This window comes from Sebastes umbrosus, chromosome 21 (genome assembly GCF_015220745.1).
Source record: "Sebastes umbrosus isolate fSebUmb1 chromosome 21, fSebUmb1.pri, whole genome shotgun sequence".
Lineage (NCBI taxonomy): Eukaryota > Metazoa > Chordata > Actinopteri > Perciformes > Sebastidae > Sebastes > Sebastes umbrosus.
This window is the reverse complement of record NC_051289.1, coordinates 12,933,648-12,948,261: the sequence shown is the minus strand read 5'-3', so window position 1 is coordinate 12,948,261 and position 14,614 is coordinate 12,933,648. Positions and strand designations below refer to the sequence as shown.

Genomic DNA, 14,614 nt, shown 5'->3' with positions numbered 1-14,614 from the left:
AGCGTTATGCCGGTTTAACATTCTTATCATTAGGATCAGTATTGTAATATGATGCTCTGAAGAAGCTACAGTAGGACATCGCATGCTCATTGTGGGCTCAGCAGCACCAAATGGGATTAATGAAGTATTCCTCTCATTATGTGACTCATAGCAATTCCCTGTCGTCAGAGACAAACGGATGGCGGCGAATGTGCCTACTGTCAGTGGGGGAGTTATTGGCCGCCTGAAAATAGGCTCTTGGCTGAGTGATTCACATTCATCCCAAGTGATCCTCGGTATCAGTACCTTAATCAAATCTCTGTGATTGAGTTAGTTATGCTCACAGTCCCAGATCTGAGGGGAAGGAGAGAAAACATTTCATTAGCTGACATACTCCGCACCCCCTACAGCAAGGCGCCTCTGCTCCCATATGTAATGCTGTTTCAAGGACTTAGTGCTGATATAGAGAATACGTGGCCGGCAAAATGCAGAGGAAACAGATTCTGCCACCACTAGTACCGAAATAAATCCAAACTCTCTGTAACTGCGAAGGTAAATGTTACCCTGGTGTGACTTAAAAAGCATTCTCAAAATAGGTTAAGCTATTCAGACATACATATCTTCAAATAATCTGCTGTTATCATCAGTGTTGGTGCAAACACTCCCCGTAAGGACTCATCTAGAGGAGCACTTTTTTTTCTGATAGTTTATGGAAATCCCACACTGCAGACATTTTCTAAGCTTGAACACTATTTCAATTGATTTAGATAAAAGATGAAGAGCCCTTTTTTGGACGTGGGCCCGGTGAGACAAACAGACTGTACACACAAGCAGCTTTGCTTCTTATAATCATTATGAGACCACTTCTTTATCATACCAGCCGATGCTAACTGTATCTTCTTGGAATTGATGGGTAATAGAGAGGGTTTCTCAGAGAGTGAGGCCTAATTTAATTTGCCCAAAAAGTGCTATTGAACAAAACAAAGAAAAAAAGATTTACCTGGTAAATACAGTATTTCAAATTAGAGACATTGTGTTAGAATAACATTAGAAATCATGTTAGAATATCATGCCATCTTTGCTTTGAAACGACTTTTTCAATACTATGTTGCGTTGTTTTCTTCCAATTTGGCTCCCAACGTGGGGTTCAGAGCCCATCCAAGGGGTCGCAAGATGATCCCGAGGGGCTTCAAGATGATTTACATACAGGACAGGAAAGAAGACAAAACATACTTTCAAACATTTTCTCTAATCTTTGCTTGCTTCTTGTGAAAAACTGGATAGTTTAAACTCTTTAGGCCACAAAAAATATTCACATGAACCAATTTGAGAAGGAAAGCTCTTCACTCTTTGGTGGAACTACTTCCAACTCATACAACATGTGACGAGAAGTCACAAGCAGACAATGCGTCATTTAAAGGAGTCATGAGGTAAAAAGGTTGAGAACCACTAGGATAGCGGGGCTGACCCAAATGTTTCAAAGCTTCGACCATTGCCATGGTAATCAACCTCCAAATCAGTATTCAAATGCTTTTTTCTTTTTTTTTTTAATATAAGTATCTAATGATAAAGTATAAATCCCAAAGTAGCTCATGACATAAGGAATAACCCCACAACATTATTCATTATTCATGTCCAACATGAATTATTATTAGTTATTCCCAGACGGATATTTCTGTGTGTACAGTAGTGCGGCGGCGGCGGCACTGAAACGGGGGAGATGGAGACAGACAGACAGAACAACATGTCAGCCTGCTTCGCCGTGAAACTTCGAATGCCTTCGAATATTTCTCACCGAAACTTCGAAGCCCAAAAAAATAGTATTCGGGACAAGGAACCTAGGATATTTGTGACTAATGTGATTCACTGACCCATGTCTACTGGCTCCTCAGGTACCTATCAAGGCCAGTGGATGGGTGGGATGCGACATGGCTACGGCGTGCGTCAGAGCGTCCCCTATGGCATGGCCACCGTCATCCGCTCTCCTCTCCGCACGTCTCTGGCCTCCTTGCGCTCCGAGCAGAGCAACGGCACGGTGCTCCAGGACCTCTCTTCCCCAGCGGACACGCCGACGGGCAGCCGCGGCGGCTTCGTCCTCAACTTCCACTCGGACAGCGAGGTCGTCACCGGCAAGAAGAAGGGCCTGTTCCGCCGGGGCTCGCTCTTCGGCAGCCTCCGGCAGCTGCGCAAGTCTGACTCTCGGACCTCGATCTCCAGCAAGCGCAGTTCTGCGCGCAGCGACGCCGCCATGAGCCGCATCAGCTCCAGCGACGCCAACTCTACCATATCCATCGGCGACGGCGAGCTGCCAGACGAGGACCTACCTCTGGAGGACCACGTGGACGCCACCACGACCGAGACTTACATGGGCGAGTGGAAGAACGACAAGCGCAATGGATTTGGTGTTTCGGAGAGATCCAACGGGATGAAGTACGAGGGAGAGTGGCTTAACAACAAGCGCCATGGTTACGGGTGCACAGTTTTCCCAGATGGCACCAGAGAGGAAGGGAAGTACAAAAATAACGTGCTGGTGCGTGGAATAAGGAAGCAGTTGATTCCTCTTAAGAACCCCAAAACCAAAGAGAAAGTCGATCGGGCCGTGGAGGCGGCGCAGAGGGCTGCAGCCATCGCCAGGAGTAAAGTGGAAATAGCAGCTTCCAGGTACTGTGTTTATATGTGTGTGACGTGTTCATTCATGCTTCTGTGTGTGCATGTGGGTGTGTACTGTGTAAACACAAAAAAAGACAGGGCGAACATGCTCAGGAGTCACCATTGAAGAGTCAGTTGACAAATGTCTCCCGGTCTGACAGACAGCTCAGTCTTGTGTAAGTGGAGTCCCATGACTCCAGCGCCGACCTTTATACATCATCAAGGCTTTTGTGTAGCCAATGTGATCATCCCTGGAAAAGATTCTGTTTCTATTCTCTGCCCATATCTTTCATTCCCAGGGAGAGGGGTCAGGCATCTTGTGTGTGAGAGAGAGAGAGAGAGATTTGTGCGCCCGCCAGTTCATGTGTGTGAGCGGTATAGCCATACCTGCGCCGGCGCCAAGTGCGTCTCGTGTGCCCAATAAACGATACCTGCTCCCCCTGCCAAGTACCGCTCTGATGTGGCATCTGCTCTTTAACAGGTGGATGAGATGTGACCTTTTCATTTAAAGCCGCCCTCCTACTGGGACACAGTTCAGTGTGCGCAGCATCGCTTTGACATCCTCTGGTTTCAGAGCATCAGGGAATCATTAAGACTGAAGACTTGTGAGGATGCGTACAAGCTGTGAAAAGGTCTCCATGCAATCACGCGTGTTTTGATTTCATTTTTTGCTTGCTCTCCAGAGGTGCACATGAATTTGCATACATGGAAACACAAGCTAAATGCTTGTGTTTCCAATACGCAAAAGCAAAGACATGTTCATTGTGTTTTCTGTCTCACACACACTCGACACAAATAAAATGGTAGCTCGTACACATTCGCACACAAACAATGGTAGTTCCGAAACAATTAGTCAGTCAATCAAATAATTAGAAACATAATGAACTATAATTAACTTTAATCAGTTAATCACTTCAATTATTTGATCCTGCTGAGCACAGCTTCACAAACTTCCAGATTTTTTGCTTCCCTACATTTTATATAGAAGACTAAGAGTTTACAGCCTCGGCAGCTGTTCTGCGAGGCTATACTTAGGCACATTGAGCTAAATGCTAACGTCAGCAGTGTTGACAGTGACAATGCTAACATGCGGATGTTTAGCAGGTAAAATATTTACCATGTTCACCATTTTAGTTTAGCTTGTTAACATGCTAACATTTGTTAATTAGCACGAAACACATCACGTCATAAACTAAAATACTGGAAAAAATTTAATTTGACCTGATGATGGCACTGGATGAGATGTTAAGTTATTGCCATTCATCCTGTTGGGAACATGAACTTATGTACCAAATCATGACAATCCAACCAATAGTTGTTGACATGACAATGACAGAGGATCATCAAAGTTATTATGATTCATTGTTGGGAACTATAAATGTTTTGAAAATCCATCTATTAGATGTTGAGATGTTTCTCAGGATAAGTGAAAATCACCCGAGATTCATCAGTGGACAACCTCCGGGTTTGAGATGTGAAGCCAATGCTGAAGTGCCTTAAACCTGCATTCCTTCTAATAACCAGCAGGGGGCGACTCCTCTGGTTGCAAAAAGAAGTCTGATTGTATAGAAGTCTATGAGAAAATGAGCCTTCTTCTCACTTGATTTATTACCTCAGTAAACATTGTAAACATGAGTTTATGGTCTCAATCGCTAGTTTCAAGTCTTCTTCAATACAGCATGATGTTCATTTAGTAAATGATGGTCCCATTTAGAGTCAAATAGACCATAAAGCATGGTATGCTTTAGGGCGTGGCTACCTTGTGTTTGACAGGTCCAGTAGTTGTCCGCGTTTTCATCTTAGAACTTTCACAGTGTGTTTTCAGTTCATGAAGGTTAATTGAACATTTTGGTTGTGCTTAGATGACAACGGCCAAAATACCAAACTCGAGAATTGAAAACGGCAGTCCACAAACCAATGGGTGACGTCACGGTGACTACGTACACTTCTTATATACAGTCTATGGGATTCATCCTCTGCGCACCATGAATATCAGCACCAAATTCATGGCAGTCCATCCAAGTGGTGGATCAACCATCAAACTTACAAACTGACAATCTTTAGAGTCACTCTGGTCTGCTGTTCAGACCAGCTAAACAATAATAAATCAGTACTTTGTGCTCTGATCTTTTATAATGGGTCTCATTATTTCAACATTTTTTAATGATTATCAGTCCTTTTTTTTAACTGATAGATTAAAATAAAATACACGCACTCAATATAACAGAAACAATGAATAAGAGTATTTTGACCCGGGGCTGAACCCAGCCTTTTACAGCAATGCAGTAATAGCAGACTCTATGAATAGCAGGCTTTATTATAATATCCAGACATTCTCTTAAAATATAAAAACTCCTCTCCAGCGAGCTGGGAGAAAAAAGAAACGCTTTTATTCTGCAGATTTCAAGGATATAAGATAACGATTACATAAGGTGGATTTAACATGCTTAATATAAAAACTCCTGCATACTGTTTGTTCCACAGATAAGACCCGTGATATTATGAGTGTGTGTCCGTGTCAGCGAAGGCCGACGAGGTTGTGACAGGAAAAGAGGAAAATGGATAATGTGCTGAAAGAAAGAGCCATCTGATCTCCTCTTTGGCTGAGCATTAGAGAGCAACAGTTTACAGCAGAAGGAGACACATGACCTGATGCATGGCGTTAAAGCAGCAACAGTTAAAAGCATTCGAGCTGATACAAAGTGTTTATGGCAGCAAACAAGGTCCCCTGTACTGTAGTAAGCGATCGAATTACTGCCTGGTACGTGTCGCTCCATCATGTGCTGCTGGGAATCTCAAAACAAGCTCTTCCGTTCTCCTATTTGTGCTCCAAACAGCCAGAATGGCAGACTGTGACGGTTGTGTGTGTGTGTGTGTGTGTGTGTGTGTGTGTGTAAGCAGGTTATGCAAGTCTCATTATACAGTGCATGGTGAAAGATGCACTCGCATCGATCCACTTCTAGTCACGTGACTCTCTAGTCTTTGAATGTGGAGCGTTTGGATCCACAGGGAGGGGAGATGTAGGGGAGGGAGACGGAGCTAGTAGAAGAAATGGATTGAAGTGAGGGAGCCAGGGGGATAAATGGTGATTGGATAAGATGGGGGGGGGGATGCAATGCAGAGACTTTGCTGAGCAAGAGGTTTTGAAGTCTGGAGTGGACAGAAATGAAAAGAAAAAAAAAAGGGCACAGCAGAGGGGGGCACGGCCGCCCCTCCCCTGCGAATTACTGTACAGAAGAGCTATCCCATCAGCCTCTGGGGTGGAGCTGATGACCTCATGCTCGTAATCAGCCAGTCGATAGAGAGCTAGTGTGCTGAGGTGGAGTGGAGTTCTGTGTCTGTGACCCCCATTCACTGTTGTCAGCCTTATCTATGTAAAATGGACTTCTACACACACTCTGTTCAGTGTGTGTGTGTGTGTGTGTGTGTGTGTGTGTGTGTGTGTGAGAGAGAGAGGCCTGTGAACTGAGATAAGTGCCATTGAACAGTTTACCGTGTCATGATGCTTCTCCCACAAAGCCTTTTTGTTACAGATCAGCACTCTCGGTCTCCCGGTGGCTCAGCGGTGTGTCAGTGTATATACACTGTGTAATCTACTGTAATGGCCCTTGTTACACCTAAACTCGCCATGCTATCTCATAAAAGCAGAAGTCTTAAAATGAAGTCTCCGTGTGTGGTGTTATAAATGACCTTACAAAGCTGCAAAATTGCATATTAGTTTCTTCTTCCTGCTTCTTTTTCTTCTGCGTTAAGTTGATTAATCACACTACCTCTACAATGCTGAGAATGATAAGGATGCCAAAACAAACACACACTGTAAGCCAGTCCGTGCCTAGCAGCCGAGGGTGTGCGTGTGTCCATTTGATAGCAATGTTTTCTCTGTAGGCTCTAGTGAAAGGTTAACCAACACCTAATATGCAGGTCCGCTGGAGTGGGGAAGATATTTATATGAGGCTTATTTTTTTCTTTCGCTGCAATCAGCGAAATGTTGAGACTGATGATATTTGGGAGTGCTGAGTGTTTACCATCGTCACATCGGGGCTGTTTTTGGCTCGGTTTTCCCCGTCCTTCTGTCACACATATTAATAGATTTCCTTTAAATCTGCAAATAGGATTGATAGGATATTGGTTAAGAAAGTTTCTTGTACTTCTAATAAATTCTACTGCACTTGCGACTTCATTCAGAACTTTTTCACGTCCACAAAATGGTTAAAAGTCCATGTACCAAATGTTTAGAGAGCTCAACCACTTTGTGTTTGGATGTTTAGTATAACATCCAACTAATACAGTAAATTATAATTTGCTATGATGTAAACTAACTGTAATTATAACCATAGATATCTAATTACTGTGACAGAGGTAATTACACAATTTCAAATCCTTCAAATATGTTTCAGAATCACAAAGTTGGGGAATTTGTCAGTATTATCTATTGACTGTTTATAAGAAGAGGACGTAGTCACCGTGACGTCACCCATTGGATTGTGCAGTGCCGTTTTGAAGCCTCAAGTTCGGCATTTTGGCCTTCGCCATGTTGATTTTTTGCAAGCAGAAGTGACACAAGAAGATGGAGCTAAGTACAACCAAACACTGAATGAGACATTTTTAGGCGACCAAAATGTTACAATTAACTTTCATGAACTTAAAACACACCGTGAAAGGGTTAAAGTTCTAAGATGAAAATACAGACAACTCCCAGACCGGACAACACCGTAGTAGCGACCCTGTCAATTACAAGGTAGCCACGCCCTAAAGCGATTGAGACCATAAACTCATGTTTACAATGTTTACTGAGGTAATAAATCAAGAGAGAAGTAGGCTCATTTTCTCATAAACTTCTATACAATCTGACTTATTTTTGCAACCAGAGGAGTCGCCCCCTGCTGGCTATTAGAAAGAATGCAAGTTTAAGGCACTTCCGCATTAGCTTCACTTTTCAGACCTGGGGGTTGCTCACTGGTATTATCAGAGTTTTGCTCTTTTATAGTTTATAGTTAATGTTGTAATGTGTGGTTTATATATTTATAGGAAGCTACCGACTGTACATATTAGTAGTAAAACATTAGGTGCACGTGTATCCATCCACCCTCTTACACACACACTTACGAACACTCACAGACACACAGACTATCTATATGCATTCACTTAATCAGAACTCACCTCTCTCCACGCAGGAACACCTCTCACACACACACACACACACACACACACACACATAACACACGCACAAGACAAACACGTACAGTGAGAGTGCGTGTGGTGTGTTCTACTCTGCTAGCATGTCAGCAGTGAGTACTGACTAAATAAGGCAAGGCATCAGTTGGCTTATCAGCACCAGCCAGGAATATATACCCGTCCCCACCACTGATATAGCATCCCGCCATCTCACTCACACTATCATCTCTCCTGAATGTCTGTCTGTCGGTGTGTGTGTGTGTGTGTGTGTGAGAGAGAGAGTGTGTGTCCACATAAGCGGGAGTAAAAGATTTAAAGAGAATGGGAGACGCTGTGTGTTTGGAGGTGAGAGGTGAGATACGGTTGCTATCATTTGGCAAGAGAACAGAGAAAGTGTGCGCGGTGTGTGTGTGTGTGTGTGTGTGTGGTGCATTTGTATCCAGGGGTGTTTATTTATCACCTGCTGTGTGATGACCTCAGCCTCTCACCACCTGCCCTTTTTGGAGAGAGTTATAGATCAGCCTGTGTTTCGACATGCAAACAAAATAATCCCATCTCCACAGTATATCACGTAAGATGCCATCTCGGCTCTCCTCGACGGGGACGACTTCTTCCGCTCCAAATAGGGGCACAGGGTTCATTTTTTCTCCGTCTGTGCGTGCGTGTGTTTGTACGGCGTCGTTACAAAGTGGCGCCACACACCTTTCAAAAGTATGTCCCTTTATGAAGTGACAAAATATACAGTAGCAATGAGGCACGGAGAGTACAGTAACTGTAACTGCTGGAAAGACCGCCAGCCATGTGAATCACGAGTCAGAGTAAAGCAAGCCGCATCATACAGTATATTTATCCCCCCGACATGTCTCATATTTATGGCGATGTGATGGTGTGAGGTAACACAACAGTTATTGCTGACAGAATCAAATGGTCACACACACACACACACACACATGAAATAACCGGCCTCATGTGCCTCATATTATCTATATCAGTGACATTAATGGCCGGCGTCATTGCCAGCTTGTACATACGAAAGAGCTATAAATAATGTAGCTGATGCAATGGCACATGCATCATGAGTTAGGCAAGCAGTTTTCAAATGACCCACAGTGAAATCAAATTACAGTGTGTAATGTAATCTTATTCTGTACTTCAACATGTTATCGTTATGGAAAATCAGAGTTAGCAGCCCGACAGATGTCAGCAGATGGAACCAGGGAAGGAGTTGAAGTGGTGATTTAAGGAAAGGCTGATGTTGCGCTGACTGAGCTATAAGGGCTATTTTCTCATATTAATATGTTTTATGATGTACAACAATGATAAAATCTCATATTCGTATGTAATGAATGATTTCACTGTTATGCAATAGACTAACTTCTTCGTATTCATAAACCCAAAACTTTATTAAAGGTGCAATGCGTAAGATCTGACCACATGCTCCGAACAAAAAGGGGTCTGCATTTCACGTCTACTACTAGGTCCATACAATCTAAATTTACAGTCATCAGTTATAAAAAATAAGCCAACTACTAACTAACAGCGGGGCAAGAATACATCAAATTCAACCAAACGGCTGAAACTCTGAGAGACGGTCAAAATACCACTGATATCTTGTAATCTTCACGTGTGGCGTTGGCTTATATTGTGTTTACTGTGCCACTAACCGGGGGCTGTACAATCCATGTACGTTTTGACAGTTTCTTTATTGGAATAAATCCAAAGTGGAAGAAACAAGGCTCTGATAGATGGACCTTCAGTTAGCTGTAGCAACTTCATTCCACCAGCGCAAACCCCAGCACCGCGAGTCAATTCTGGCCAGATCTTACACATTGCACCTTTAACTTGGTTTGTTATTTTGGCCTTTATTTGCGGCATGGCTTTAGGATGATACATTTTATTGGTCTCTCCACCACTTTGGTCCTGAATGAAATATCTGGAAATATTTCATTGCCATGAAATTCATGGTTCCTATACGTTGCCGTTAGTATTTAGCTTACAGCACAACTGGGCTTAAGTACAGCCTCACTGAGCCAACAGCATGGGTGTAGACTCCTAGTCTTTGCACAGCCCTACCTGTAATAATTTACAGTTCAAAACACAAATACAATTTAAAACACACAAGAGAAGATTTTACAAATCACAGCACATACCAGACAAGAAGGGAGGTGACTAATTAGATAGTAGTATTACAGTCTAGTAAAGGTTTACTCGTCATTCTACACGCTACATCACTTAGAACATATGACTAAAGCTGATGCTGCTGCTGTTGATAGACATTATGATGCAGGAAGAAGTCGGAGAAAGAAGAAAAATGAATATGTTGTTTCCAGAGTGAGAGTAAAAAAAACGATTTTCTCTCCATTCCTGAGAGGAGAACATTTTGGCAGGAATCAATCCTCGGCCTGCAGGTCCAGCAGAAAGAAGTTTACACCAAAAAAGAAGGTTTGATAAGGGAAAGAAAGTGTGAAAAATCTACTGTGTGTGTACATGAAGGCTGCTGGGATAGAGTAAATTGTCTGACTTACACTGTATGACAGCTTTGTTCCTGCGGGAGTAGAGTTGAGTAGCCTGTGTGTGTAAACGTGAGTGGAGCGCTGGGCCGTGCCGATAGCAGCGGTGATAGGATTGGGTTTCACCGACATGCCATTACACTGTGTGGCCGTGGCTTGTAATCTCTCTGAGAATGGCACATATTTCGGCAGCTTCTCAAGTAAGTAAGAGTGGGATGAGTCAGATGGGCGGAGGGGAGGGGGGGGAGTCATGTGGAGTCCAAGGCTGTTATATAGAGGTTAACTCATGTAGTGGTTCACCTGCAATCATTAAAAATGTAAAAGTGCTCCTTGTGCAGATGGTTTACCCGCTCCTCCATTTCCTCTATAATCGTTTAATTTATGAAGAATTTCCTACAAGACTGTGCTCCCTCCATTACCAAACAGTGAATATGATTATCTGCTTGTCTTCTGTGTTAATTGTGCGGTTAATGAGAGTCAGAGTCTGTGGAGTGAGTTAGATATTGTATTAGACACACTGTGATTTGAGATATACAGAAATAATGAGTGCAAGCAAATAGTGTTTCAATGTGAAATCTTGCACCTGTTCAAGAGCTGTTATTTTATATTGGTACAATATGTATGTCAATACAATAATCAACTGATGAGGTGAATCCAGATAAAAGCTATTGATTTACATTTACATTATAATGACTTGTGGGCTCTGCTAAAGGTGCAGCAGCTCGATAGTAGGAAGGGATCCTTAATAACCGTCAGTTCAGTGTAGGTTATTGCTATGCTCGACCTGAGCTCCAGAGGAGCCATCACTGGAAGGGAATAAACCTGTTAACTCCTCAAAATAGTGTCCACAGCATGCAGACTGTGACTGTGACAATGTCTTTAAATAGATAGGCAGTGGAGAGGCAGAGCTTTTATTGTATGTTATATATCATCTTAACTGTCTGTTTTTCTATTTTGGTGGCCTGTCAAGATGTTTGCTATTTAGACCTGTGGATATATTATAGGGATGGTTGATGTATGAATGACATCTTCCATCACAGTATTTGTAATTTTTAGGGCTGTCAACGTTAATAATAACTGAGTGATAACGCAAATTTGTTTTAACGCCACTAATTTCTTTAATGCAATCAATCTTCCGGAGGTTGTACCAGGCTCATTTTTAAAGCAAGAGAGACGATATGAAACTATAAAAACCTAAGAAATCCATTGGTACCAACCATGTCATACTAGCTCTTCGAGAAGGAGGTTAAATAACGCTACGAAGTTACGCTAAATTTTGGCGAGGCAAAACTGTCATGGCCATTTTCAAAGGGCTCCCTTGACCTCTGACCTCAAGATATGTGAATGAAAATGGATTTTATGGCTACCGACGAGTCTCCCCTTTACAGACATGCCCACTTTATGATAATCACATGCAGTTTAAGGGGTCAAGTCATAGTCAAGTCAGCACACTAACAGCTGTTGTTGCCTGTTAGGCTGGAGTTTGCCATGTTATGATTTGAGCATATTTTGTATGCTAAATAAAGTACTTGTGAGGGTTTCTGGACAATAATGTGTCATTGTTTTGTGTTCTTAATTGATTTCCAATAATAAATATATACATACATTTGCATAAAGCAAGCATATTTGCCCACTCCCATGTTGTTAAGAGTATTAAATACTTGACAAATCTCCATTTATTTATTTATTTATTAATCGCGATTAATCATGCACAATCATATGATTAATCACAATTAAATATTTTAATCGATTGACAGCCCAACCTATCAGTCAACACTGCCAAAAATCAGCTCACCGATGCAGAATACTGATGGCAATGGCCTGGAATAACAGATAGCTACCTAAGAATGACTGGTATTGTATTCTCATATCATCCAACCCTATACCATTACATTATTTTAATACCAAACAGACATGAAATATCACATGCAATGTCTTAAAATGCACAGATAAAGAATCGTGGCAGCAATAGATTTAACCCTAATAATTGCCATCTGCTTATCCGAGGCACAAAGTGAGTCCGTCATGTCAGTTTGTGTCGCCTGAAGCAACTCTTAAATTGTATTTTTGTACCTGCTATGCTCCCGCAGCCGTGTGTCTTTGACCTCTCTGGATACTAATGTGTGCCCCACTAAATCTGTTCAGCCACTCTGATTGGCTAGCTAGACCGCTTTCACTCCAGATGTTCACGGATTGGATTATGGAATTATCACTTCTCTTGTTGAGTCCGAGTATTGCTTTTCCACGCTGAATCCCCTCGTGTGTCATGCGACCGCTCTTGTAATCACGACGCCGTATGTGTGTCCGGGATGCATTTTCTTTAGGATCTGTTTTGCTGTAAACACGGTTATGCAATGAGGACATTTCATCTATCACTGTCACCGTTTCACAATAATCCACTAGATTATAGTATTGTAATGACACATATATAGTTAGCAGGTGCAGTCGATGATAGTGAGACATAATTGTGTAAATGTTTTTCATATTTGGCTTTTTATGTCACTATCATTAGCTCATGAAATAGCCATAAAAGATAAGTTGTATGACAATTGCATCACAATTTTTTCAGTTGTGGACAGCCTGATGCTAATGCTCCTTTTGGCTTTGCACAGAAGAGGAAATTGATGACTGTGTGTGTGTGTATGTGCGCAGACACTGGGGTGAATAGTGGCAGGAGATTGGAGGAAGAGAGCACAGACCATAATTAAAACTATTCCTTAAGCTCAAGTGGTTACCAGGCGATGTGACCTTTACTCGCGCAGGTTCAGCTTCGGATGTTGAGCCTCGTAGTTAAATGAGACACAACCATGGAGCGGCTGTATGTGTGTGTCAGTCTGTTTCTTTTTGTTTTCAGCCAAGTTGTAAACCTTTTACAGTGTATTCACTTCGCCAAAGCACACTTAAATTGATCACATTTTAAAAGACGCTTTTGAGCGTGTGTTATATGTGTGTATGTGCAAGATTATACCCATACAGTATAGGCTGTAGTGTGGGTTTGTTCATTTGCAAATTCATTAATACAGGCCAGATGCCTGGTTGGACAGCTTGCTCAAGTGTCTCCGGTGGTTGCCGTGGTTACTGCCTCACCGCCGTCATCATCGTTGTCAGCCATTTGTTGATTTTCTTTATGAAGTAGTGGAGTGAAGAGGCGTCGTTCGTTTAACATTGTGTTTATTCATCCTGTAAGGCTTGAACGACGTGTCTGGTTCCAGTCGGAGATTTTACAAAAGATTTATGGACTGTAGATACAACACTATGAAGTCACCTCAGGGTGTCCTTTATTCACACTGATTCCCAGTGGGGCTCATTATGGCACGTCTCACTAATGGTCCTTTTCAACTTCTCATGCAGATTTGATGTATGTGTGTGTGAGTAAATCATTGAAATGAAAGGTAGCTCATTTTTCTAAGGTGTAGGTCAGAAGCTTTTGCATGTATGCGTGTTTGCATTTTGTATATGTTGTGTAACGTCATCTGACAACATGTCTTGATTTGCATCGGTAGAGCCCTGTGTGTGTGTGTGTGTCTGTGTGTGTGGGTACAGTGTGTGTGCTGCAGCTTGTCAGTGTGAAAACAGGCAGATGCTGCCTGACAGAAACACAAAACCTGGAGAACCAGTCTTGAGATTCAGACTTCAGTGATGTTTTTTTTTGGATAGTGTTTTCCTCCATTTCATCTTAGTGCTGAAAAAATGAGTCAATGTGTTGATTAGGCAATCGACTGAAAATTAACCTCAATTTTGATAATCACCTAATCGTTTAAGTCAAGCAAAAATAATAGGGCTGGCAATCAGTTGAAATATTTAATCGGGATTAATTGTTATTAATTAATTTATCAGTTTAAAATGTACCTTAAAGGGAGATTTGTCAAGTATTTAATACTCTTATCAGCATGGGAGTGGGCAGATATGCTTGCTTGTATCTATATATTTATTATTGGAAATCACTTAACAACACAAAACAATGACAAATATTGTTCAGAAACCCTCACAGGTACTGCATTTAGAATAAGAAATATGCTGCAGCCCAACAGGCAACAACAGCTGTCAGTGTGTCAGTGTGCTGACTTGACTATGACTTGCCCCAAACTGCATGTGATTATCATTAAGTGGGCATGTCTGTAAAGGTGAAGACTCGTGGGTACCCATAGAACCCATTTTCAGGTCAAGGGACCGCTTTGAAAATAGCCATGCCAGTTTTTCCTCGCCAAAATTTAGCGCAAGTTTGGAGCGTTATTTAGCCTCCTTCGCGACAAGCTATCTTCACTCTTGCTTTAAAACTGAGCCCAGTAAAAACCTCCGAA

General features: G+C 42.1%; 1 protein-coding gene across 1 annotated transcript in view; it reads left to right on the top strand.

Annotated features, from left to right (window-relative positions):
- jph1a (junctophilin 1a) overlaps window positions 1-14,614 on the top strand; it is a 40,540-nt gene that overhangs the window by 3,074 nt on the left and 22,852 nt on the right. Inside the window, 1 exon segment of the mRNA XM_037756833.1 lies at window positions 1,872-2,640. Within this exon segment, the coding sequence (XP_037612761.1) occupies window positions 1,872-2,640 (769 nt within the window).